Source organism: Stigmatopora nigra, chromosome 8, assembly GCF_051989575.1.
Source record: "Stigmatopora nigra isolate UIUO_SnigA chromosome 8, RoL_Snig_1.1, whole genome shotgun sequence".
Taxonomy (NCBI): Eukaryota; Metazoa; Chordata; class Actinopteri; order Syngnathiformes; family Syngnathidae; genus Stigmatopora; species Stigmatopora nigra.
Genome location: NC_135515.1, coordinates 7,271,492 through 7,299,290, shown reverse-complemented (window position 1 = coordinate 7,299,290; position 27,799 = coordinate 7,271,492). Strand labels below are relative to the sequence as shown.

The following is a 27,799-nucleotide window of genomic DNA, read 5'->3' as shown; positions in this document are numbered from 1 at the left end:
CACATCCACTGCCTTTATGACTGCATTTAGGGGGATATTGAATTGCGCTTTCCCTCACCGTGACCTTGAAAGCGTGAGCGCATAACAGACGCACATTGTCGTTATCACCTAATTCCAGCAAAAAAGCAGAAAATAAAGTGAGTGTTGGCACAACCCATGCCCCGCCGCCCAAAAAAAGCAGGATCCATCGCCCAAGTGTATCATCTTTCTTTTTCTAATAAAAAAAAAAAGCACAAGGTGAACTTTTGCTCTATTGCGGATCACGTTGCCGCCATCCCAACGTCTTCGCCCTGTGCTTGCTCATACAGACATCTTGGCATGCCCGCCGGGATGAATCATGTTTCTGCAAGCACGCAAAAAAAGGGGGGCTGCGATTTGCGATAAATACTGAGATTCATAAATCAACCATTTCCCCCTTTGCAAAAAAGGAGAAAAAAAACTGTGGAGCATTTTTTGGCCTTCCGTCTTGACAGCAATAAGGCTGTGTGAACTGTGTGGTGAAGAAGGGCTCCATCGGGTCAAACCTGGGGCAGCCCACACTCCCAAACCACATTTTGGGGGGGCATACCACTTAAATTTTTGAAAGAAGTAAAGAGACTGCACAGCATAAAAGATGTGTGAAAATGTATTGTGTGCATTGGTCTAATGGAGGTGCCAGGTTTCTTTGCTAGGCTATGATAGGTTAATGAAAAATGGAAGACTTTTTCCACCTCGCTCACATACTTAGGCTATTGTTTCATACTGTATCCAATTTCTTACAGGACAAGTGATGAATTGCCTTTTACAAATCTGCCGAGGTGCTTTTGCGGACAGCAATAAAATATATATAGATATTAATATCTCTGGAAGTTTGCAACAATTAAAAAAAAAAAAAAAATCCCAACGACCTATGTAAGCAGGGGACAACCTAAATTGGTCGCCAGCCATATTTACAAGACATCAAATCAAGTCTCTTTTCAACTGTTTTAATACTTAATAGCTCCAAATCATAAATCCTTCAAGTATGCACTCCTGCCACTGAGTACAATAATTTCTCTATCTCCAACTCAGGATAAGAGTCAGGGTGTCATCCTCAATATAGGTAATGAATTAATGAATTTCATAATTATACCTACATGATGAGGACTGATAAAGACCTTTTTTTCAACGACCGATAATATAATTTTTTTTGGGTCCAATGCTAATTATATGAACAGAATCTTTTTTAATAGGCAAAGTAGCACAAAAGATTTATATGTTAATGCCCTCTAGCGGCCAACACCGTTACGCCATTCTAAGGGTTACAGATCAGAGGGATTTAAGGGATTTTAAAAGACCTTAAATAAAATTACACTAAGTGAAAAAAATCTTCAAATGGGCAGTCATCTAACTTGTATGTGATCCTAATATTTTTATTCAATACCCATGATATTTTTGTTCAGGAATTCGCAGTGTTTTGCTACTCCATGTCCAAATCTTGCAAATCCACCGTGGACTCCCGTTTAAACCAGGGTAAAGACAAGGGCACATACGGGTCAAACGTCCAACGAGGATAGATCCGCTTGTACAAGTTCATCAAGACTGTGTCTTGGGAGCGCAGCTGGCTATCAAATACGCACTTCATATGACCATGTGTTCCTTTAAAGAGAAAACGCAATTTATTAATGATATATATACATGAGCTATTTTTGATGTTTTTTAAAATTATTTACCTAAAGTCTCTTTTATGTGGCCTCTCCGTCCCCATTTGGTATGCAGCTCAACAGGTTTAAACCACATGATGTCATCTAGCCCACAACAAAAAGGGGGTTAATATTAGATACACTAAAAAGCAAATGTTGAGGCAGTATTGAACACTCACCCCTGTTGAAAAACATGTAACGGACGACAGCAGACCGTCGGTTAATTTTGAACGGGTGTCCGCTCAGCACGATTCTCTTGAGCACGACACGTTGAGGATCACAACTTAGAAGGCTGCCCGTGGCTACAAGGTCCTGAACGCCTATAAACAGGGGTCACAAATGATTTAACTCATTGGGTGACATTGACGATGTTAGACATCCAATACATTGTGATCTGGTGGTCTTACCATCATCCCTCTGTTTGAAAACCAGGACACCAGTGGGAGGGAAGGTGATTGGAGCGTACACTGAAACCACAGTGGCGGCATCTGGCCTGAGAAAACGCTCCATCTTGTGTTTATCCCCTGATTAAAAACATAGATAAATTAAGTTAACTTTATAATGATATAGAGAGATATTCAGCGTGCGGCCATATGATCCAACACAAGTTGATTTGATGCTTTATCTTACCCGAGGTGTGCTGGGAGAAGATGGGAGAAGCCCGGAACCGCCGAAAACCACAGTGGAACACCAGCTCCTCTTTGGATTTAATGGGCTCCGTGTTACTGGGGTGCCTCCTTACTGAAAGGTGCATAACTGACATCTAAAGTGAGTGCAAAAATGTTTTTTTAGTAAGCATTTCTTTAAAAATATATATTTCTTGCTTGTAAAGGAAAAGACAGACCTTCTGTTCATGCGGAAGGAGAGACACTAATACTAGCGGCTTCCCTGTGTGGACACTCTCCATCACAGAGGGGGGCACATCAATGACATGTAGTGTGACGTACCAGCCCACCTGCAAAAGCGTGTTTACGAGAAAACACATTTTAAGGACAGTTTGAAATCAGGGGGGCAGACAACCAATGTTTTTGGATACCACAATTAGTTTTCTAACTCAATTGGTTAATTATGGTTCTATTGTTTCTTACCCTTTTCAGCATCAGTGTCACAAGTGCAATGCTTAAATGTTTTAAGTGTGAATAATATGAGCCGATAAAAACATTTTACCATGGCCCCCTCCTCCTCTTGAGCAGCTTCATTCAGGGTGCGGCGGCGAGTACGCTCAAAGTTTCGGAAGTGGAAAATGCGAGAATAGTTGTGAGGCAAATTCTCCATGGGATCCCACGGGGATGAGCGGAAACTTTTAAGGCCCCTGTAACGCTGGAACCTTCAAGAAAGACAGTGATAGTCCGAATTATTTTTCTCTCTTATAACTCAAAGTTCTTTTTTTAAAGCATTACAGGACCAACCTGATTCTGGCAGCCACATCAATGGGCGTATCCACCTCATCGGGGAACATGTCATTGGCCCGTGCTTCGCGGTAACGTTTGAGATCTTCCTCTTCCGCCACCTCATCCATTTCTTCATCGTACTGCTCATCGTCTCCTGCTCGCTCGGAGGGGCATACTTCTTCCTCCTCCTCCTCTTCCTCTTCTGTGTCTGAGTCCATGTCTGAACCTCCATCCTGAAATAAGACCAGACGTGAGGATTAGATTTTTTACTATGGTCCACTATGATGGAACTGAAATCTATCATGTCTTGAAGTGCTCCCTATAATGACAAATCACAGCAGGTGCTTTTAACAACTAACATTCCTGCACCAAAATAAGAAAAACAGTCAGCATTTGAAGTACCCTATTGTGACTCACACATGTTCATGTGAGTGAACATCACCATCAAACAAGTGCAAGCAATCTTTCTTGGTCTCCTTTCAAGCAACGCTGGAAATAAATCATTACGTCAAAGGCCTCCAACCCCCTCCTCCTACGCCACAATCCTGTCCAGACAGGAAGTCAGTTGTGTTCGACTTACAGGAAGCGAGGAGGCTTCGCTCAACGGCACTATTGTTGTGGTTTATTGCAGCAGACGCTTCAATAAATAAACCAGCAGCACCTTGTAAATGCAAGATGCACCAAAGGTATGGGTTACACATAATGACAATGTTAACAACAACATTTAATTGTCTAAAAAGTTCATTTCAGGGCTGAATCCTAAAAAAATTATTGAACGGACCAGAAATGAAAGAATTGTTTAGGCCCCGAGAAGTTTCAAACAATTATTGATACCTGCGAGCCGCCATTGCCATCAGGGCTCTCATCCATCATGTCATCATCAGGTTCATCGTCTTCGCTACTTTCTTCATCCAGATCACAGTTTTCGTCATCATCGTCATCAACAATCCACGCCGCCTGATAGTCAGATGTTCCTTTTGGGACTTTCATCACACGCTTCTTCTTTCTGGCATCTAAGAGACCATAATAACCTTATATTTCTAATACAGCATCTTTCAAATGAGTTGTCTTATATTGCGGCCTACAACTGTTAAGTTCAATGTCACTGTGTATAATTAAATCTTTAGTCTTTTTTAATCAAAACAATAATTGGAGTGACTGGAGTGCAGTACTTTTTATTATAAAAAATGAAAAGCACTGATGTAGAGACACTTCTGTTAGCCAGACCAAAATTAAGTCCAATTGTGACTTTTCTTAGTAGGTTAAAAATGTAAGCCCTCAACATTCAGAGCATTTTCCCTTTTCTGGTACCTTCGGCTTCCTGCAGCTCTGATTCCGTGGGCCAGGTTTGTTCTCCATCCATTGGGTCCACCTCAGCCTCCGTCTGTAGGGTCTCTCTGGAACTGGGGTCAGCTTTCATGAGCACCCGCACAGGGGCCTCTGTTTCCGGATCATCCTGCTAAATAACCCCAGCACAATATTTTGTAATTAAAAGAGTTCTCCTTAGTAATCTGTTCTAAATAAAACTCTACCTGCATATCAACATCTCCCTTGCCAGGCTTGGATTGTCTGGGTGCAGCTGTGATTAATGGAAGCGGGTCCAGTGGAGCATCAATCTGACTTAGCTGAAAGTCTCCGTGTCCACTGATGTGCACCAGACGGTCCACTTTGAGAGGACGCCCGCGAACATACCCGGAGACACAAAGGGTGCCAAGGCCAGTGGAAGACTGGGCAGAGGAGTCGTTGGGTGTAAAAGTGACATGTTGGGCCAATAAATGTGAGCGCTTGGACCGAAATCCCAGCTTTCGTTGCCTCTGCTGGCCCAAATGTCTGAGCAGAAGTGTGGCATCCTTATCCGTGTCAAGGGGGAAGAGACGGGACTCTGGGAAGCGGAGTTCTGTGACTTTGGATAGCACCCTACGAGAATCAACCTTCTTCTTTGTGGGCAGGTCAGATAAACCCTGACAGACAAGCGCTACCCAGGCATAGAAAAGAGAGATTAGCATCCATCGGTCCAAAAAAATAGCATAATCATATCAGGTTGACACATACCGTGGCTGGGCAGACCTTGGGCAAATAGGCAGGAGAGACAGTAGTCCCCATAGTTGTCCCAGCCTTCAGCTGAATCCAAGACAAACAAAAGGCTATCTGCCATCTTTGCAACATCGAGCAGTGAATGTATGTCATCTGGACAGAAAGAATACACACAGGCTTCAAATCAATGCTTATAACATTTTTTTAACTTACATTTGCTCATATACTATTAATATATCGTACTATATTTCATTTAAAGTCAACTTGGATAATCTAATGACTGATAACCTAATGAAGTTGTGGAGGACAAAAGCCTAATGAAAAAAAACCTAAAAAGGGCTGTTTCTGGATTGTGAATACTCACCAGTGTTGGTCTTAAGAAATGTGAATCTTTGTTTAAAACGAGGCACAACCAGCCCAAAGCTGTCACTTGTCCCACTGACAACACAACCCTGGTGTACAACACCCCCTGCTTCTTCTTGGCGCAGCATTTTAGTTATAGCACCAGCATCCACAGCAGCATGAAGTGACACAACAGCAACCAGAATAGGAGGGCCATCCCTGCTGCCCAAACGGCGTTTCTCCGATAAAATCTAGAATGACAAAAAAGTTATTTAAACATGACCTGCAAATGGCTGGCCATCAATTCAGGGTGACCCCCGCCTGGTGCTGGCTAGGATAGGCTCCAGCACCCCCTGTGAACCTTGTGCAGAAAATGAATGAATGAATATTTAAACATGGACACATTAGTCAACAGGCTTTACATATTTACCAAGTCTCTCTTATGCTGGCGAAGTTGATTGGCTTTGTTTTTTTTGTCCAACTTCCTTTGCTCTTTTCGCCGTTTTTTTGTCAGGGCTATCACGGACACCCTTCCTGTAAGAGAATGTTTCGACAAAGTGGGAAACGTGACAATAACACAGACTGATCATTCTGTAAGTGATGTCATTTTGTTTGCGTTGAACTATCCATTGCAAAAAGTACAAGATTTCAATTATCTTGGCAGGCATGCGTAACAACTGCGTTGTGTCACGTGATATACAGTAATGTGCCGAAAGCAGCCCCTACAATGTTTAGAATCTAATCGATTGCCAATTATAACCACTCTAATAAGTATATTATATAACCATTTATCCAACAGCGCAATATCTAGAGAAAAGGCAAATATGTTTTTTTTATAGATGCATTGTAGATTTTGGAATAGTTTTAAGGCAAGTACAGACGTCAACACGTGGGTTATGTCAACCATTATAAGCTAATAGGAGCTATCCCGTGTGCTTTCTCCAATACAGATCAACACTCACCTTTGTTACCTCTCTCAATTTCCCCTTTTGTTCGATGCTTGCCATGTTTGTGCTCTTTGTTTTTCTGCTTGTAAACGCCCGGTCTGTGGCTCTGTTGTTTTTCTCCTGTAGCGACCATTTTTCCTATTGATGGCTGGCGTGTTTTGCAGCACTGCCATGTGGCGCGGCAAAAGACACGTCACGTCCGCCTACCGTGACACTTTTTTTAATCGATTCATACGACCATAAAATTAGATGGAAATTAGGTGCGTGAATCAGACATTAGGCTGAAAATAGTGTGGCCAAATTCGTGTTTATTTACAAGAAGAGTGTATCGTTCAGTGTTTCACACAGTTTAGTGATACAGTGCGTTGATTTTAATTGTCCACCAGATGTCCTTAATGTAACGTTACAGAAACTCGCTGAAGCCCTAAAGGTCATCGGTATTGTTTTCCTGACACAAAGCAAGCCTCAAAGTTTCCCCTTTCATTCGCACATCTCTATCCTTGGTCCTCGTTTGGTTTTTTTTTGCAAGACACGTGAGGCAACACAGACAGTAATTAAGAGGCAGCCAAATGACATTTTGGTTCACTTTCGCACTCGTGACGTTCATCATGTCAATGCTTCCACTGACTTCCGGAAAACTGTCACTTCGAATTAAAAGCCCAATTGGTCAACACTACAAAATGAAGCAACGAGCAGTGATTCTTTTGATGATTTAAACAACAAAAACAAAACTATAATAAATAATAATGAATAATAATGACAATAATAATAACATGATAATGCATATCGCGTGTCCTCATAATTATAGTAAAATATAAGTGCTATGCACTATAGAATATTTCACTAATAATTCTTTTTTTGTTATCTATTGCACAAACTATGGTAATAATATAATAGAACAGACTATATTACCAAATTAATTAATAAATTCTTAAACTATTTTTCTATTACACAGTAATATTCAATCATCCATTTATTTGAGATTAATTCAATTAATTGGGATCTGATGAGTGTAAAAACAAATAAGTATATTTTTTACATGATGTAGTTTCTGGGAAAAAATGATGTCCACGTCATAAGTGAACGCCAGGTCATAGGAGGTTAAAAAAAAACGTGTAATTTGGCTTTTTAAAGATCTGGCATCCACAGATGTGGACATAACATTTTGGGTCAATATGTGAAACGTCCAGTGAACATATGTAGAGACTAGGTCTTTATAAGTTTTTTTTTAATAGTCACTTGCCATGTACGGGGTTATAATAGGGGCGATAAGAGTGGTAATTAAAATAAAAGTAGAAATTGCTCTAAAAAGTTTTTTTATGGCCTGGAATGTCTCCACCTCCTCGTGTGTGGGTCAGATAGAGTTGAGTGCAACAGGCAGGCAGGGCGGAACTGAACTGTTCCAGTACGTCGAGGCGAGGCGGACGGACGCTCGGCCCCGAGTTTCAACATCAAGTCGAAGTTAAGCATGCTGACGTCCTCAGCCTTTTTCTGACGTGCACCGCGGACACTATCGTTGGCTTGTTTATAAGTCACTTTTTGAGGCCGTTTGAACTTTCCTGACGTCTTTACCCTCGGCTTGTTTTTTTCTACTTTGGACGACAAGGGAGGCGGCGGAGTCAGCCCTCGGCAGCCATCTTTGGACCTGCCTTGCCTGGGAGTGAGATTCGACCGTTCTGGCAACCCCAGTCGACTGCATAGGGTGTGGATGCTCTTCTTTCTTTTTTATTTTTTTTTCAACTTGAACGAATTCCGTCGTCTTCCGTAGTCGAGTGACATCGTATGAAACAACTAGAAATCGACACACTCGTTTAGCCACGGGGACAGGGGATGAGAAAGGACGCCACACTTACTTTTTTGGGGAAAGTGTTTTGAATTTCACGACATTTCTCCACCACCGCTTGTGAGCTGGCCTGTCATAGGAGGGTGAGTGCAGAGCTAATGTAGCTAAGCTACGTAGCAAACAAGCCCGTAGCCTAGCCCTAAATGTCATCTATTTTTACGAAACGGACTAAAAGTGTATTTTTTCGCATCAAGTAACAAACGCCCAAATACACGATTGGTTTCGGCGATTGGACGCTGTGTTGATCTTGTTTTATCATATGACACGTAACTTAATCTGGCTAACGTCAAGTTGGCTGCTAACATCACAGCCAACGCTGTGCTGGTCGAGGCTCCGGTTAAAACAACACCCTTTTAAACACTTTGTTATACAACAAAAGTAGCCTTATTTCCTCGAAAGGTTGGCGTAGAAAAGTGACACTGATGTAATTATCTTTAAAGCTACTTATTTTGTCACTTGCCCTAGTGAGGGTTTACTTAGTAACCACAGGTAATCTCGTTTAGTTTGCGATAATTGCTGGTCAAAGTGGGCTGCAGTGTTAGCATAATCACATATATAACTGCGACATATGTAGGTTGTAATAGGTTTGCTCACACTGAAAGTAAACCGAGATAAAAGAAAGATACCGAGACTCCAATTTTTGAAAGAGAAAAAAATGAATATCATGATTTTTAAATTCCTTTCAGCCCATATTCTATGAAATATCTTACATAAACAAGTATCCTTTCCTTTTAACAACACCCAACAAGCAAGTGGGAACTAAGAACACACATTATTGAAGGCTTGTTTTTCTAATAATTATTTCCTATTCTTGCTGGGTTTTCCATAGTTTTTACACTTCATAATGATCCATGTAACGATGAACTGTTTAATAATTATTTCAATTTATTTAATGGTATTGTTTTGTATTGCCCCAGAAGAACACATCTTCAAAGTTGGTGAGGTAGGTTTTCCATGCATCAAAATTTAAGATTGAGCTAATATCAACATAATCTTGTAACTGATTAGCATTAACCGTTGTCAGAAATTTTCCCTGGGATTCAATTCTACTATATTATTTTCATAATACACACATTCCGTACAGGAAAATGATGACTCAGTTATGATGTAACAGTTGTTTGCCACTGTAATATCAAATGAGACATTAATAGCAGTTTATCATCATTCCTACCATCCATTAAGAGCTTATATGAATAAGCTCAAATTTTATTGGACAGCGACGCCGTTATTTACCCAATAGCTTTCTGAACAGGAAATGGTAAGTAATGCCGCATGGTAAAGGCACTCAATGCCAATCCCAAGCCTCCAGTTCAGTTGTCTCGTCCTGTGGCATTTTTGTGCGAGCACGTGCTGCGAATACTAAAAAAGGATGAAAAGGTGTCGCACGCTAAGGTATGAGGCATCTCGAACAATCTCGTGTGTCTGCTGAGGAAACCGTCATAGCGTATGACAACAAATCTCATTCATTATGTAACAGCTGGAAGTGTGGGACAATGGCAGTAAAGAGGTGCAGTCACCCATATGATAATGAACTTTAAATGAGATGTGCATTTTCTCATCATTAAACCAGTTAGCAGGTATTAAAATAATATCTGTGCTTTAGGTGTAGCGATTAACTTGATTTTATTCAGTTGCTGATTTGTGATATCTGAGATCAGACTGCTTAGGAATGTAAAGCCTCTATGAAATATCCCAAGACTCAATTTACAGCTGCCAATTGATTTCCTGATTTGGCATCCTTACTGTCCAAGTGGTGATGTCACGTCATGATTAGTCTTTCATCTTCTTTACAAATCATGGCAAGTCATTAAATCAAAGGTCATTGCAACTCTGTTTCAAAACAAAACTAAAATGATCGCACAACAGCAAAGTAAATAACAAGCAATTAATCAATTGGAACAGTAACTGAAGAAATCATTAGCACAGAATGTGGTCTTTCAACATTATTTACATATGTAGGACCACAAAGTATGCTAGAAAGCAAGAGGCTTTGCTGTCTTTCCCAACAGAAGTGACAGATTACATTGAGCAGTGATGTCCAATTGAAGCTTCTTGAAACAAAAATTGAGTTGGTAGATCAATTGGTTCAAAGCTTTATGGTGGTTCATTTGCTCTATGAGGCTACCAAGTGGTCTTGGAGCTCAACAGCTTTAAGAATTCTATTGCCTATTTGTTAAAGAAAATGAAATGAATGTGCTTGTTACACTATATTAACAAAAGTGCTCCAGGGATAACGTGTGATTGTTTTTACTTTTTCATTTTCATTCTTATTACTTAAAAGTAATAACTTTTTTCCCCTATGTATGGCTTGAAACAGCCCTTGGAACTAGCAATTGCTATTGTTTTTATTTTTTTATAGTGTTGTCAGTTGTCCAAACGATCTAACCAATTTTTGAAGCAGTCATAATCCATCCAGCCAGACAATGTGGCTTCACACATGATTTCTGTTTTTTTTGTGCTTCATGTCAATGATCTCCACAGGTATATTCATCAAGAATATTTTTAACGATGGGGCTATCTATGTACCGAGCCAGCATTTATACTTGGAGGGCAATGATCATCTTAGCTTTCAGTTGAGTGACAACTGTGTTCCTGCGGCCTAGTGGAAATGTCTTCTGTCTCGATCAATGGTTCTCTTTGCCTCCAAATTTGAACAGCCAAGGCCAGGCAGAGAGAAGTCTTGTGACTCCCACCTCGTCTCCACATAGACTTAAAACCGATCATCTAAGCCACATTGGTTGAAGCTAGCCTCTTTTGGTGATCTTTTACTGTCTACACAATTTATGGTGGGAGCGCAGAACAGCATAAATAGCCCAGTGTCAACAACATGAAAGTTTGTAGATGACAGAGGATTTGTTAACCTCGTCGACACTGTCTGCTGTATGTAATTTTGAAAAACAAGAGAAACCCACATTTCCGCACGAACAAACGTTAAGATCTTTTCACATGGATGTTTTTTTACCTCATCCAGAGTTTAAGCATATTTCATGCAAAGATTTTAAAACGTCAACATCCTGTTGTGCACAATTTTAAAAAAGAAAAAGAATAGCCTGTGGTATATTAGAGGACGTGTTTTCCAGGAGCGTACAGGTTTGACGAGAAGTCCCGTCACTGGAATGCTTTGTCTCAGTCAAGCATCTGACAAGTGAGGCTGTGTGCTGTCACCTCGGGGACTTTTGTCAGGAGGTGACATCGTTCTGTCTGCATACCATTTGCAGCGGTGGTGTGAGGTGAAGCTTTTCAGGATACGGCAGTCCTGATCTCATGACTGGAGCTGTTTAGTTGCCACTATGACAACCGACTTATCTTGTGCTACCCTTGTATGTCCTCCACCCCTGCACCAGACATCATTGACATTAACATCTTGTGCTGTCAATTTCCTCTGCTTGGTTATGAAAAATACAATTCACTGCTCTGGAGTAAACAAGATATGATTATTATTATTATTAAATTGAAACATCTAATTACTCCTAATATGTTTGAATTTTGTATGATTTCCTAATAGAAAATCTTGGAATTTGAACCATTTCCATTGTCAAATGTTTTGAACACTATATTTAAAGTAACTCTTAAGATTCCTAACATTCTTTATAGAAGTACAAGGTAATACAAACAATACTAATGTAATACAGTGGTCTTTCGATGCACCGCATTTAACAAATTTAATTTTTTTGTGTGGAACACAAGTTCTAGGTCTATTCTGGGTGACAGACATGTAACTGTTTGAGTTTAAATTAGGGATTTGATGGATTAGGCCCCATTTACAATATTGTACTTTCCAACTGTAAAACAGCATATTGTCAACTATTCAGGTCAAATGCTAAATGCAACAACCACACGTCTAGAGAGCCTTAGCTTTGATGAATTGAGGTTTGTGCTTCCTGCTGTACATTCATTCTTGTCAAAATTGTCATTCATGACAAAGCTGTGTGTTTTACTTAACCATAACCCTTTTTAGGCTGTCACATTTTTTTCCCTTTTTATCTCGGGTACACTTGTGCATAGCCACTGTCAGTGTTAACAGCTAAGAACAATGTTCTGGCAAAATTTGGACATCCATTCTTTTAAAATGTGTTCTTCTATGGTGTCACCAAAGGTCTTCTCTTGACCATAAATTGACACGTATCAATGCATCTTATGGGAGCCTCGGGAATGCAATCACATGCTAAGACTGCGTTCGATAATGCACTGCGAGCACAAACTGCACAATGTGCTGGCTAATGGAACATTTGAAATTTTGACAGTAATTTCTTTCCTTTCAGCTGCCGACCCCGTATGACACGGCTGTCCTGCAGATGAGCCGTCGGTGGGGGCTTTTTAGTCGCTGTCGCAGACCCAGATAGTTTGGCGGCAGCGGCATTGCCCCCCACCCCCACCACCTCCCCACTATGCCCAACAGCAGTCGAACAGGGAGCCTGAAGGATCCCGAAATTGCTGAGCTCTTTTTCAAGGAAGACCCAGAAAAGCTCTTCTCAGACCTGCGTGAGATAGGACATGGCAGCTTTGGCGCCGTGTATTTTGTGAGTACAAACCGGTCGTTTAATGTCGTCGAGGCAGTTTTGGTGATATGATTGTAATATTCTATTTTGGGAGATTAATTTCCAGGGTGTTCAATTACTTGACGGCAGAGTGAATTAAAAAAATAATAATAATATTTAACGATCTTACTATGCATTTGAGGTAATGCAGGGCCATTTGTGGCTATGGGTTTGGCTGAAAATACAATCGACACTTTTATTAGCAGTATGAATACATTTCACTTGTTGGTTATCAAGTAAAATTCCATCAGTGTTGGGGTTAGGGTTAGGCCTAGGGTTGCCAAGTCCGGTCCACAAGAGCCCCTATTCAGTCTGTTTTCCATGTCTTCCTCCACTACCACACCTGAATGAAACATTCTGGATGATGAGCAGGCTTCTGGACAGCTTGATGATGAGTTGATCATTTGATTCAGGTGTGCTAGAGGGGGGAGATATGGAAAAACAGACTGGATGGGGGCTCTTGGGGACCGGACCTGGCAACCCCATGTCTAAAGCAATAAAGTAAGGGGAAAATGGATGATTAAATCAGTATCCTTTGTGCTTTGTCTTTTAGGCACAGGATGTGCGAACAAACGAGGTGGTGGCCATTAAAAAGATGTCTTTCAGTGGAAAACAGTCCACTGAGGTATGTATTCCCAGAGTTGTTACAACTATCTTTATGTAGTACTGCTTCTGAAGTGACTGACTTTTCTACCTTTCTCTTCAGAAATGGCAAGATATCATCAAAGAGGTGAAATTCCTGCGGAAAATACAACATCCTAACAGCATCGAGTACAAAGGATGTTATTTGCGAGAGCATACGGCTTGGGTAAGAAGCAAAACAGAATGTATTCCGCGCTCTTATTTGTGGTGGGTGCATTTCATGTGGCACCTTTGTTTACTATATGTGCGGTCTTATTTCAGCTGGTGATGGAATATTGTCTAGGCTCTGCTTCTGATCTGTTAGAGGGTGAGTTCAAGTTGTGCAAGTCCTGACTATTTTCTTCCTCTAGATTCACGCCACAGTGTGGGGTATTTATTAATGTTTTTACATTCTTCAGTGCACAAGAAACCCCTACAAGAGGTTGAAATTGCTGCAATTACCCACGGTGCTCTTCAAGGTTTGGCCTATCTTCACTCCCAAAAGATGATTCACCGGTGAGTGTTCAGGACCGTGATGTAAGCAGTGACTGCTTTGAGCTTTCAGTCGTGTGTACAGACTTGTTATCACTAGCACGCCCCCTGCTCGTGTGTGTTGGACAGAGATATCAAGGCAGGAAACATCTTGCTGACAGAGCCAGGCCAGGTGAAACTCGCTGATTTCGGCTCAGCCTCAATCGCCTGCCCTGCCAATTCATTTGTTGGCACGCCGTATTGGTATGCTGAATGAGCTGCATACATTACTTGTATTTTGTATCAGAACCCATTTAGATTATATTTATGCGTGCATTTAGGATGGCGCCAGAGGTGATATTGGCTATGGATGAAGGCCAGTATGATGGCAAGGTGGACATCTGGTCTTTGGGAATAACCTGCATTGAATTAGGTACAGTCACTTGTATAAAAAATACTTTTAAAGATATTATATATATATACATTTATGACCCCAAATGTCTGTCTGGTTTGTAGCTGAGAGGAAGCCTCCACTGTTCAATATGAATGCAATGAGTGCCTTATACCACATAGCACAGAATGAGAGCCCCATGTTGCAATCCAGTGAATGGTGAGTTGCATTTTGACTTCAGTTTTGCTTTCTTGGAAAATACCTCTTTTGACCTTCACCCCTGTATTTCTTGATTTATTTATTTTTAGGACGGATTATTTTCGGAACTTTGTAGATTCTTGCCTCCAGAAAAGTCCCCAAGATCGGCCAAACTCTGAAGAGCTTTTAAAGGTAATCATAAAAATGTCACTTTACAGCAAGTTAATCTTATTTCTCATCGTGCCAATGCCTTTTTTTGTCCCTAGCACGCGTTCGTCCAGCGTGAACGTCCGGAATCGGTTCTAATAGACCTAATAAATCGGACAAAAGATGCCGTGCGGGAACTGGATAATTTGCAGTATCGCAAAATGAAGAAGATCTTGTTTCATGAAGCTCATAATGGGCCCACAATTGAAGCTCAGGATGAGGAGGAGGTCCGTCAAGCTTTGCATTATTTGCTGTTATTGTAATTGCAATATATTAAGTGTGCTATTTTTAGGAGCCAGAGCACAGTGTGGGCAGAACGGGTACCGTGAACAGTGTGGGGAGCAACCAGTCCATTCCCAGTATGTCCATTAGCGCCAGCTCCCAAAGCAGCTCTGTCAACAGCCTGACAGACGCCGGCGATGACAAAAGCGAGGTGGACATGGAAGGGGATCACACTGTTATGTCTAACAGCTCGGTCATACACCTTAAACCGGTAAAACAATAGTCATATTGCTTTGGCAGTTTGTGGTTTTGCTTCCATTGTGACACTTTTTTGGCCCCAGTGTATAAAACCACAAATTTTTCTCACGTCATGGTTTCCCATGAATCAGATCTGAATGGGTTCCATCTCTGTGTTCTTATAGATATGAACTTTTATCTTGCACTAGTTAAGGTACCACTGAGTCATTTAAACATGACTCAGGCATTCTGTAACATTTTTCCTATGCCAAGTTATGTGCCTTGGCAGAATGAAATTTGGGAAACCCCAGATTCATGCCATTTTGAAACAAATGGTTGTCTTGCTTCATTTTCAGGAAAAGGCAGCATACAACAAAGATTCAGAACCCCACATCCGGTCAACTGAGCCCCAGTCCCAGCCCGGTAATGCCCCACGGCCAAAACGGAACAGAGAACACTTTGCCACCATACGCACAGCCTCAGTGGTGAATACTCTACTCATACTAAACTACACTGAGTCAATATTGAATGAATAATCTGAATGCTTTTCAATGATTATTAGAAACAAGCAAAATTCAGGAGATCTTGGGCAAATGTTATTTCTCTTGCACAATCACCAGCTAACTCGGCAGATTAAGGAGCACGAGCAGGACTCTGAACTAAGGGAGCAGATTTTGGGCTACAAGCGCATGAGGAGGCAGCACCAGAAACAGCTGATGGCACTAGAGAACAAGCTGAAGGGGGAGATGGATGAGCACAGACTTCGTCTGGATAAGGAGTTGGAGAACCAAAGAAATAGTTTTGCTCAGGAGATGGAGAAGCTGATCAAGAAGCACCAAGGGTCAATGGAGAAGGATGTATGGCTTTTTAAGTATTTTGAATTATAATTCAGGAAGTATTTTAGTCTCCGCAATAATACTTATTTGTTGTTCTCTCACAGACAAAAACATTCAGCAATGATGAGAAGAAATTTCACCAACACATTCAGAGCCAGCAGAAGAAGGAACTCAACAGCTTCCTTGAATCACAGAAACGGGAGTACAAACTTCGCAAGGAACAGCTGAAAGAGGTAGTTGACTCTTCGCTGGTTTCTTATTCTAGGGTCCAAGCGCACATATATACTGCTACATTTTTTTTAGTCGTTTTAAGAGTGCATTAGAGACTATTTTGTGCAGTCAAATAAGAATGCATGCTTGTCACAGTTTTTTGTTGTATTTGTTTTATATGTATGGTAGTCACTGTTTACCAGACAAATTTAAATGCTAAAACACCCACTGGGCCCTGTGACCACATTATATAGAAATGTGAAAAGGAAACACATTTTTAAAACAAATGCTCCTTTACCTTCACAATACATTACATTGTCAAAGTTCTATTTGTCACATTTAATGTGATGTACCTCTGCAGGAGCTAAATGAAAACCAGTCAACACCCAAGAAAGAAAAGCAAGAGTGGCTTTCCAAGCAGAAGGAGAATTTCCAGCACTTCCAAGCAGAAGAGGAGGCAAACCTGCAGCGTCGACAGAGGCAATATCTGGAATTAGAGTCCCGCAGGTTCAAACGGAGGATCTTGATTGCACGCCATAACATTGAGCAGGATTTAGTGCGGGAGGTTAGTATTCCCCTCTTTAGGATTAGCTCAAGGTTCACTAAATATTCCATTAAATTATGTTGCGTAATTGTGAGTCTACCAAGTGAATGGACTCCCTTGATAGGGCTATGATAAAAAATATCATTTTCCTCAAACAGGACACTACAGTTTTGAAGCGATCAGAGGTTTTAAAGTTGGAAATTGCCACTGCTACTGATATGCAGGGACAAACCTTGGTTTTTGTGGCAATTGTTTTTGTGCTGACTCCCTTTGTTGGGGTATGTGACAGGAGCTGAACAAACGACAGACCCAGAAGGACCTGGAGCATGCTATGCTCCTGCGGCACCATGAGTCCATGCAAGAGCTGGAGTTCCGTCAGCTAAACACCATCCAAAGGACGCGGGCTGACCTCATACGCCTGCAACACCAGACAGAACTCACCAACCAGCAAGAGTACAACAAGAGGCGGGATAGGGAGCTTAGACGTAAGCACGTTATGGAGGTTCGCCAGCAACCCAAAAGCCTCAAGGTTAGAATTGATACATATCTTGTTTTTTTTCTTCTGATTTGATTTGGTTTGCTGAAATTTATACCATTTATGAATATGAACGGTCTGCTATGATTGGGTTGGATTTACAGGGTTTCTTCTAGAAAATTTGCGTGGCCTGGTGATAAGCCCACAGGCATGCAACTATGTTTTGGACAAAGTAAAACCAAAGATAGATAAAATGTTAAGTTGGTAGATTTTTTTCTACTTTTTTTTGGTATTGAGGAAAAATTCAATGCAATTTTATTGGACAGGTATGACCACAGGATGCTGCCATTGTGTTTTCAAATGGTTTACCAGATGCTGTTGAAATGTGGTAGCACTGATTTTGCCTGGGATGGTCCAAAGTGAGGAAAAAACGAACAATAAAGACGTTTGAGAATGACGATTTTTATGCTTAACTCTAATTTGACAGTCCAAAGAGCTACAGATCAAGAAGCAGTTCCAGGACACCTGCAAGATCCAAACCCGGCAATACAAGGCACTGAGGAACCACCTACTGGAAACCACACCAAAGTCAGAACACAAGGCCGTGCTGAAGCGCCTCAAGCAGGAGCAGCACCGCAAACTCGCCATCTTGGCCGAGCAGTACGATCATTCTATCAACGAGATGCTGTCAACTCAGGCGGTAGGCGCTTATAGTTGCACAAAAAAATGACAATACATAAATAATTATCTTATGTATTTATTTTTTTCTTTCAATCTCCAGCTCCGCCTGGATGAGACACAAGAGGCCCAATGTCAGGGTCTGCGAATCCAGCTACAGCAAGAGTTGGAGCTTCTGAACGCATATCAGAGCAAAATCAAGATGCAGACTGATGCGCAACATGAGCGCGAGAGGAAGGATCTGGAGCAAAGGGTGTCGTTACGTAGAGCCTTGCTAGAACAAAAGGTCCTTTTCATTCATTACTTGTTATATATAAAGTGACCAGCTGACCAAAATATTGTGCAAGCATCAGAATATAGTGCAACCAAAAATACACCCTAATTTATGAATAGCTTTAGAACTAAAGTTGGGACTTGATATTAACATGAAGTCATCTGCTAGCCTAATATTGTGCAAGTAGCCAGAAAACTGCCACACTTCTTTTTTTTTTAACCCTCATTTTGTCTATCAGATCGAAGAGGAGATGATGTCCTTGCAGAACGATCGCTTAGAGCGAATCCGCAGCTTGCTGGAACGTCAAGCGCGAGAGGTGGAAGCATTCGACTCTGAGAGTATGCGGCTGGGATTCAGCAACATGGTGCTATCAAACGTCTCGCCAGATTCCCTTGGTCACAGCTTTCCCGGCTCGCCCTCAAGTTGGGGTGTACATCTACAGCAGCAGCAGCAGTCTCCGTCGGGGAGCTTCCACGAATCACACTGGAGCGGCGGTGGCTCGGGTGCAGTATCGAGCCGCCAAGGCAGCAGTCGCCACTATCACTCCAGTCCCAGCGGGCAGGCAAGCTGGGGTCAGGGCACACCAGGAGGCGGGACTCCGCAGCAATGGAGCCACCCGTCGATGGTATCCCGCAGCGGGGCCGGTGCGCAGAACAGCCCCCAGGGCATGGGGAGGACACCGTCCGGAGGCCATGGCGAGCAGGGGATGAGCAGGAGTACTAGCGTCACATCGCAAATATCCAATGGGTCCCACCTATCCTATACATAGGTCCAACAAAACGGCGGCAAAGAAACCTCCCCTCCATTTTCTTTTACTGTGCGCGCACACATTTGAATCCATGTTGCTCAGGTCAAAAGGGCTGTAAAAAACTGCAGCTCCCCCCCAACCCTTCCTCTGTCCCTCACAGCAAACATACAGATTGTTTTAACTTAGTTTCATTAGCAACTTGATTTTCAGCAATTGTTTTAATGTTACCTTTTTTTTTAAGTACTTTTTCCTCATTTGCAACTCTTGCTCCCATTTTGCACATGAAAACACTGCTGAAACCCTTCCCATGAAACAAAACTAATAATACACCCTACAGTAAGTCAAATTATCCCCCGCAGAAATTGTTGTTTTGGACAGTGTTGTGATACCAGCCTGCTGTAATAGCCAAGTTAGATTACCACCAGCCTAAAGTTCTTCCCCAAATCGGCTTTCTCTTTCATTTTGTAAAAATCTTGACATAGGTGCCTTTTTATCTTTTTATATATAAATCTATACTTTAAAATGAACGACTCAAATGTTGTGTGTTACATGCCCAACATATTAGTTTCCTGCATAGTGGCAATAAATGTCCAATCCATTTTAATAGGTGGAGCCATAAGTGGCCATTCACAGCCAGAATTACTCTCCTGGTCTATATGGTCGGGTGTCAGTGCTTTTTTTTAGCATCTTTAGAATGTCCAAAATATAGTCATTGACACCCAGCAGTGATATGCTAACGAATGAGTGTGAATGGCAGGGCATGTGTAAATCTCTGTATTTGAATAGTTAACTCGAGTCCATATAAATCTGTTGTATTCTTTTTAAAGGAGGTGCAACATAATTTTCCAAGGTGACACCCTGGCCTTCATAAACTATCCGATATCTTGATTTTTATCAGTGCCTTTTTTTTCAATGAAAAAATGCTGCCTTTTTGAGCACTTTATCCTGAATACAAGATACTTTTCAGAATAGTTTTGAATTATTTTGGCAAGAGCAACTAGTAGATGATGAATGTCGAGTTGTCGGGATTTAGTAGACCGAAAGAATGGCGTGTAAGTGTTGAGACCCTCTTAAAATGAACGTGTGAACTATTTGAGTTGTGATTTTGCTTATTAATTGGGCTCATTTGAACTGTTCAGGCTGGTAGTGTGTACTCTGTACTAGCCATGACCATGACAGCAGGCTGGCAACACATAAAAGTTTGGTGAGGTATCAACATAAAGGTCCCACATTAAAGAACAATAGGGCTGACTGAATCAGGCATGCGAGTTATATTATGAACAAATGTGTCCATTAGCACTTAGCACAAATCGTGTTTCTACTTCTTAAGCAGAGATGACTGTGAAAACCATATTTATGTATTGTCAGATCATCATAATGATGTTGCTGACATCAGCTAGAATGCTTATACAAAATTCACTTTTCTAGAACCCATCCCAGAATAATTTGGCATAGTAGAAGAGAGCAAGCCAACTCCAGAATGTGAAAACACATCAGGGGTGGCTAAAAATACTTAAATAGAAAAATGCACCGGATTTAGGAATGGGTGGTTTTGGCTGGATGCCTCTAATATATTTGGCTCCTGCAATTGTGACACATTTAACTTTACATAAAAAGGCAAATAAATGCTTGCAATATCTTAAAATTGTGCAAAAATGAAGAGCAAACCCGCTTGCACAAAAGTAGAAACTTTAATTGGCATTTTTGGGCCAATTAAAAGCATCTTATGGAGTAGTAATTCTGTTCTCTGGACCGTAAGTTTCACACATGCAAGGAAGCCTGTTTTTTTTTTATTTTTTGTTTTTTTCTAAGTAGAACATCTGAAAAAGAATGCAAATAACCCATGTTTCCACATTGGAAATCATTTAAAGTGGAATATTATGTTCTGGAACATCACAAAAGGTAATGTTAACATAGAGTTAACATTATTTTACACTCTGTGCTAATATTCATTGCTGTATAGTAAATCCCACCTTCCATTTTCTGTGGCTGAGGAGCTCATCTTTATTGGGCCAAGTGGTGGGTTACACCCAGGACTAATCACCAGCATACAAAATCTGAAACCAATTTTGGGTTGTTTTCACTTTGTTTTGGAGTACCTTTTAGTACTTTAATTTTTCTTTCTTTTTTTAATTACATTGACTATGTAGACAGAATATATGTTACGAACCGTATTTACGAATGGAGCAGATTTATTAAGTCCACCTGATCCTCTCAGAAGATGGATGAGTGAATAAAAATGGGGAAATTATTCCTTTATCTAAAGCCAAGAGTTGAATGTTAGGCCAGCTCAACCTCGCCCTTCACGCCAACCATTTTTATTTACATTTATGTCAGTGTTTGTGTAATGGACAGTTTGTGTCATTTCCATCAACATGGATTGTTTTCCTTTTTCTTCATTTGTTTGATCCTACTGACTGAAAGCATATATATACACAATACTGAATGAGGCAAAACACAAAAGGCAGCCATCTTTCTGTGGTGCGAACATTGTGCCATAGTTGCCAAGCCCAGATTCCGCCATGTTGTTTCCGCCTCCCGCAGTCATCACTGGGCTAAACAGAAGCCAATAAACATACAAGATGCTTTTGTGATATTAGTGAAAAGAGATTGCATTTCTGTTGAAGATGTCAGTATTTTTATTTTTTTTCGGCACATTACCACTACAGCTTGTAACCTGTATTAAATTGTATAGATGGTATTGAGAGTTTATGAAGATGCTACACATAACAAGATGGTCAAATACTTAAAAGTTGATTAAAATTGTATAATAAAAAAAGAGATTGATTAAACAGAATAAAATAGAATCAAATGTACTATTGTTTGTATTATAATGTATCATTGTGTTGGCAGAGGGATTATTGAAAAATCAGCTGAAATAAAGTAAATTTAGTTTAAAATCTGTTGTCTTAGTTCAATTAGTTGTTGCTTACCTGAATTGTGACATCACCTAATGTCCTCACTTTTTCTATGATCTGATTTATCATTAGTCAAGGGCCTTAGAGACATGAATTGAAAACCTGACAATGGCCCTTTTTCTTTTCCTGCTGATGTCGTCCTCGTCCACTTATCCAACTTCCGTTGGTGCGTACAAATCATAACTGGTGAAGGCACAAAGGACAGTGATATAACACAAAGTGCACCGCTGCTGGAGATTTTTTAAACTAACATGTGGTCTTAATTTCATTTATTTGTATCCTTGAAATTATTTTGATTTTTCTGGATTTGCACAAATATGTGTTTGATTACACTACCATTGTGTGCAGTTAAAGTCGTAAAGCCATGTTTATGATTGGAATCGACCTTTCCAGTTATCCTGATTCACATTTTGGGAAGAAATCTGTTGAAGCCAAATATGATCAGTTACAAGTACCAAGATGAACATAGTCATGTTTTTCTAATTTTAGTATGACTACGTACATAAAAATAAATGTGCAATTTATGTGCAATGCTTACATGAGAAACTAAATCCCTCTTTATCAGAAAATTTTATGTAAAACAGTACCTACTTCATCCACTGACAGCTATTTTTCAAAAAGTGTCCTAGTAATTTGAAAGGGTTTTAGTTAAAAGTAAATCAACTGAATCTACCAAATTACACACTTATACTTCACTGGGAGGAAAAATTTCACTGTTCTTTTCAATTTTTCTTTTAGTAGACAAGGTGAAGAAAATTGTTAAGGTAGTATTGCATCTGCAACAGATTTACACAAAATTAAAGTAATGAGCTTTATTTATGAATCACACAATCATTAGGATAAGTCAATACAAAATGTAAACAAACAGCTCATCCAATTCATTTTTAAATCGTGTAATGTCATCTTCTGACCAAAGAGGGCGCATATACAAAAACAACAACTTTTTAAAGAACAGGTCAGTGAGTGTTCTTCCGGTACGTAACATCTCACTTAGCAAATGGATGGTACATTTTGATAGTTGTGTTTACATTTTTCTTTATGTGGAGCAGTTGAGCGCCCTTATTAGAAGTGACTATTAGTTTAATCTGACATTTTGGGTGCTCTTTTTTTGCAAGGATGGCACCCACTATCCAGACACAAGCACAACGCGAGGATGGCCACAGGTAAATAAATACGTTACTCTGAAAATCAAGCGGGCTATTTAGTTTGATTCTTATAAAGCATTCCTTAAATTAGGGTTTGAATTTGCAGACCACCGATTCCAAGGTCGTTTGGTCTGGAAACCATTTAGCAAATTTGCCATACCTCGTTGATTGATCCATGTCTTATTTCTTAGATGTATTTAATGCCTGCTCCACCGCGTGTCTTATTTCATCAGTTTGTACAGGTATTTTTTTAAGCCTAGTCAATTTTTAGTAGGATCAGTGGATCTAAGACTTGACCCAAAATGTGATGTCCAAATGTGGATGTCAGATATGAATTATTTTATATTAATTACATTTACAGTACTATGTAGTAGTTTCCCTATTAATGGTAAGGAACATTCCTCATTAGGTTCAGCAAAATATTTAAGAGTGTCTTTGTTGTGAATCCAACTCGTGAAGTCATGCTGAAGCATTTCAATTGGTTTTGAGGTCAGAACTGACATATTTGTCTATGGAAGCATTTCTGTCATGGTTTCCCTCTTGTCCTTTGTGTCTTCTAATCCTCATTTAATATCGTTTTTGTGCTACATTTACAGTCGGCCATCCTCACACAGAACTCTTCCAGAAAGGTAAGAAGTGTTGATACATGTTCTGAGTTTAAATGTTTGGTAAACTGGCATAGCAACCAAATAACAACCATTTTGTGTCCATGACAGGTCTGGTGTGGTCTGTCGGGTGAAATACTGCAACAGCCTGCCGGACATCCCATTTGACCCCAAATTCATCACATACCCCTTTGATCAACACAGGTAATGTTAAAGCCCCTTTTTTTCACATTGGAGAAGACCATTAATGAAATACTCACAGATTATTTTCTTGGTTTGTGATAATAGGTTTGTACAATATAAAGCCACATCTCTGGAGAAGCAACACAAACATGAACTCCTAACAGAGCCAGACCTTGGCGTCACCATTGATCTCATCAACCCAGACACATACCGCATTGACCCTAACAGTAAGTCCATTTATTTAGAGTACATGTAAACATAAAAAATGGATTTGACGTCTGTCGTTGTTCATTTTTTTTCAATAGCACTCAAGGGAAGCCGTGGCCTGTTAGCTCACTTGGAGTCGTTACAGTTTTATTGTTTTAATTGATTTATTTTCTCTCAGTACTGTTGGATGCAGCAGATGAAAAACTACTCGAAGAAGACATCCAGGCTCCGTCCAGCTCAAAAAGGTAAAGCCCTTTTAAATGAGTCTCCTTTAGTATGTTGCTGGCAAGGACTTTAATGTGTTTATGCTTTCCACATACACTTTTTAGATCCCAGCAGCACGCCAAGGTAGTGCCATGGATGAGAAAGACGGAATATATTTCTACAGAGTTCAACAGATACGGAGTCTCCAATGAAAAAGTAGAAGTCAAGTGAGTTGTTGAGAAAGGAGGAAAATGTGTGTGAGAGGGTGAGCAACAGAATTGCAAACTAAATGTGTTTTTGCCCTCAGGATTGGCGTGTCCGTCAAGCAGCAATTTACAGAAGAGGAAATCTACAAAGACAGAGACAGCCAAATCGCGGCTATTGAGAAGACCTTTGAGGATGCACAGAAACCGGTGAGAGCCAAATGAAGCACCCTTGCAAACGAATAATACTTCAAAAATGAGACCCCTATTTACTGTTCCCTTTGATATTGAATATTATTTTAATTTGCCGCCAATGTAAATCAAACGACCACTTGATCACAATGTAACTGAGAATTCAATTTTTTGGGTGACAGTTTTAATGTGGATTTTGTTAGATGAGATGTAATATTGTGGTCAACTTGCCCAGGCTTATCAGTGTTGTTTTTGTTCAGATTACCCAGCATTACAGCAAACCCAGAGTTACTCCAGTGGAGGTCTTGCCCGCCTTCCCAGACTTTAAGGTGGGTTAAAGTCATCGGCTGCAATTGACGTCAACTTCCACGAAATCGGAATATTTTTATTGCCATGTTTTCCCTGTATTTCTCCAGATGTGGATCAACCCATGCGCTCAAGTCATCTTTGACTCTGATCCAGCTCCGAAAGACATTTCCGGACCAGCGGGCGTAGAAATGATGTCTCAAGCAATGATCAGGTAGGAATTGATTGAGAATAATATATTGGGCAAGTGTTATTTTACTATTACTAAGTGACTATTTTGGTAATATTAAAGGAACCTCACTACCCAAATCCTCCAACTACCTATACTTTAGCCCAAAAAATACCCCAAACTATTATGAAATGTCCTATGGGGACCAAGTGATTTCTGTCAGGTCTGCCAGTCAAATTGGATTGGGCACCTAGCGCTGTCAATGACAGCCATTGAGTTAAATAAGCGCGCTATTGAGAGTAAAAACACAGAACGCTGACACGTGACTAACGAACACTTTCTACACAGAGGTATGATGGACGAGGAAGGAAACCAGTTTGTGGCCTACTTCCTGCCCAACGAGGACACGCTTCGCAAGCGTAAACGAGATTGTGACGAGGGCCTGGACTACATGCCGGAGGACCTGTGAGGAAACGTCAAGCCACACATTTAAGTTTGGTTCTGTTATTGAGCAATCTGTTTTCCTTCTCAGGTATGATTACAAGATAGCCAGGGAGTACAACTGGAACGTGAAGAACAAAGCCAGCAAAGGTTACGAGGAGAACTACTTCTTCATATTTAGAGATGGAGATGGGGTTTACTACAATGAGTTGGAAACAAGGTATGGCCCTCTTGCAATGGCATCACCATTTGATTTTTTTTTTTTGGATTACTTTTATCAAAACTATTCAATACATTCTTGTCCAAACCGGTGTTCGATGTTAATGACGTCGTGTGACCTTTGTCTTGCAGGGTGCGTCTCAGCAAGAGGAGAGCTAAGGCAGGTGCCCAGTCCACAACCAATGCGGTGCTGGTGTGCAAGCACAGAGACATGAATGAGAAGGAGTTAGAGGCCCAGGTCAGTCCTAAATTGGGCATACAAAATGTGCTTGAAATTGCCCTTTTTTGCCGAATTGGGAAAATTACTCTTTTCGTTGGGTTTGTAGGAGGCACGTAAAGCTCAGCTTGAGAACCATGAGCCAGAGGATGAAGAGGAAGACATGGACATGGATAAAGACTCTGGTCAGTTATTTTTAACCTGTATTCTGTATAGGGTACTTATTTCAATTTTATAAACAGGTCAACCTCAAATTGTTATTGGAGGGCACAACAATTTAATTACTGTCATATAAAGGAATAGAGACTTGTATGTCAAAAATGTTTTTTAATCTGACATATAGTCACTTGTTTTATAGTTTTAATTATATTGGCCACAATTTCAAGGTATATTCTTAGTTTTAAATATCAACTTATATTTGTCCACTAGATGGCACTACACTCCCAGAATCTAAGCATGCAGAAAATGCACTCAATTGAACTGTTTTTTTTGTAATTCCCCAAATATAATTCTTATTTGGTGTTTATTTAAAATGTTTGCAGTTTTGATATGCATATATCATATGTGATTTTTACTCCATCCTCTGAAGGCGACGACAAAGAGAGACTCAGCGGCAGCGATGCCGAGAACTCCGCCAGCGATTCAGACAAGGAGGATGAAGAGAATGAGCGTCCGGCAAGGGAGAAGGACGAAGGCGAACAAGAAAGGGCGAAGGTTGCCGCCAAGACCAAGAGGAGGCGGTCGAGTGGCAGCGAGAGCGGAGAAGACCGCACTCGAGAGATGCGAGACGAGGAGGAGATCTTCGGAAGCGATGACGACGACAGTGACAACGAACCCAAACGGAGCAGCGGCGAGGAGGGTAGTGACGACGAAGACGGGGGAAGAGGTGGAGGCAGGGGCAGAGAAGCCAGCAGGAGTCGCAGCGCCTCTCCGGCCCACAGCGAGCGCAGCAGCGACCACTCGGACGCACGGCCGCCCAGCGCCAGCGGTAGTGAACGGGCTTCAGACTCCAGCGATGCAAGCGACTCAGAATAATTGCACTCATTGGGGTAGTACTTTTGGACTGGAGATATCTCTCCTTTTTATATTTAGACGTAGCTTGTGCACCCGCTTGCTATACGGATGCCATTCTTCTTCGTGATGTAAAACTGCCCCAAAGCACACACACATTTTGGGGGGAAATTCTGCAATGACTTTGAAAATATCCAAGATAATTTTTAAAACCATTTGGTTTTCTGTACTTTTTTTAAAGGGACTCCTATTTTGGGCTGTCAAATCAATTTTCATGGCAGTCCCCAATTGAAATTTTCACTATGATGTCACATTTAGAACCATGAATAGGAAAATCATCCTGTGATTTGAGAAAGGCTTAGCAATTGAGAAAATAGATGACTAGTGTACCATATTCAAATGCCTTGGTTATATACTACATAGACTTAAACTTAAAAAAGAAAGATCGATCAGTGACCTTTCCAAGACCTTTTTTTGCGCCTCTTCATAGCAAATATTTTGTTTTTCCATTTTCAGTTGGTTGTTATTTTTATCTACATTTTAACAAAATAAAGAGGTGGAAAGAATTGTTTTGCTTTTGTTTTCATTTAATAAGTGGATTTTTTTGTTTGTTCTTCAATTTTAAATGTACAAAAGGGGAGAAAAACAATGAATATTCTGTGACTTCAAGAGTTTGATGTTTCATTGAGGACACCATGAAGACTCCTTTCTGGGGCTTGTTGACTGATACAAAAATAACAAAAAGCAAAGAAAGACAAAAGGCTCATAATGACAGTTGTACTATACACACTTACAACATACACACCCTCCCATTGAACCTATAGTTCCCATATTTTGGTTTTGCATGCTTTACAGAGCAGGAAAAACCTGTTGGCTGCTCGGGTGTGTTCCATCAATCTCAATTAACAAAT

General features: G+C 40.6%; 3 protein-coding genes across 4 annotated transcripts; 2 read left to right on the top strand and 1 right to left on the bottom strand.

Annotated features, from left to right (window-relative positions):
• Positions 1 to 1,438: 1,438 nt before the first annotated feature.
• Positions 1,439 to 6,580, bottom strand: tsr1 (TSR1 ribosome maturation factor). The gene is made up of 15 exons (XM_077723481.1): positions 6,391 to 6,580; positions 5,859 to 5,962; positions 5,451 to 5,679; positions 5,105 to 5,239; positions 4,585 to 5,027; positions 4,364 to 4,511; positions 3,887 to 4,065; positions 3,071 to 3,285; positions 2,829 to 2,988; positions 2,506 to 2,616; positions 2,292 to 2,424; positions 2,069 to 2,185; positions 1,841 to 1,981; positions 1,692 to 1,766; positions 1,439 to 1,617 (listed from the first exon to the last, which is right to left on the bottom strand). The coding sequence occupies exons 1-15, from the start codon at positions 6,506 to 6,508 to the stop codon at positions 1,439 to 1,441; spliced, it is 2,487 nt and encodes an 828-aa protein (XP_077579607.1). The 5' UTR covers positions 6,509 to 6,580.
• A 1,001-nt stretch (positions 6,581 to 7,581) lies between these two features.
• Positions 7,582 to 21,483, top strand: taok1a (TAO kinase 1a). Of its 2 annotated transcripts, none has more exons than XM_077723478.1 (20): positions 7,582 to 8,077; positions 12,481 to 12,738; positions 13,310 to 13,381; positions 13,463 to 13,564; positions 13,660 to 13,705; positions 13,797 to 13,893; positions 13,999 to 14,112; positions 14,190 to 14,281; positions 14,365 to 14,458; positions 14,548 to 14,629; positions 14,704 to 14,871; positions 14,937 to 15,137; positions 15,460 to 15,588; positions 15,724 to 15,960; positions 16,044 to 16,172; positions 16,511 to 16,714; positions 16,983 to 17,222; positions 17,656 to 17,868; positions 17,950 to 18,132; positions 18,359 to 21,483. In XM_077723478.1, the coding sequence occupies exons 2-20, from the start codon at positions 12,607 to 12,609 to the stop codon at positions 18,887 to 18,889; spliced, it is 3,066 nt and encodes a 1,021-aa protein (XP_077579604.1). In that variant the 5' UTR covers positions 7,582 to 8,077; positions 12,481 to 12,606; the 3' UTR covers positions 18,890 to 21,483. The 2 variants fall into 2 exon arrangements, with proteins under 2 accessions (XP_077579604.1, XP_077579605.1); XM_077723479.1 differs by having other exon boundaries at positions 7,582 to 8,301.
• A 1,274-nt stretch (positions 21,484 to 22,757) lies between these two features.
• paf1 (PAF1 homolog, Paf1/RNA polymerase II complex component) lies at positions 22,758 to 27,454 on the top strand. Its single transcript, XM_077723482.1, has 14 exons — positions 22,758 to 22,949; positions 23,528 to 23,560; positions 23,648 to 23,740; positions 23,825 to 23,946; positions 24,105 to 24,171; positions 24,256 to 24,357; positions 24,438 to 24,543; positions 24,786 to 24,854; positions 24,942 to 25,045; positions 25,349 to 25,465; positions 25,533 to 25,661; positions 25,793 to 25,898; positions 25,987 to 26,062; positions 26,467 to 27,454. Exons 1-14 carry the CDS (start codon positions 22,903 to 22,905, stop codon positions 26,910 to 26,912), a joined length of 1,617 nt encoding a protein of 538 aa, XP_077579608.1. The 5' UTR covers positions 22,758 to 22,902; the 3' UTR covers positions 26,913 to 27,454.
• The last annotated feature ends 345 nt before the right edge of the window (positions 27,455 to 27,799 follow it).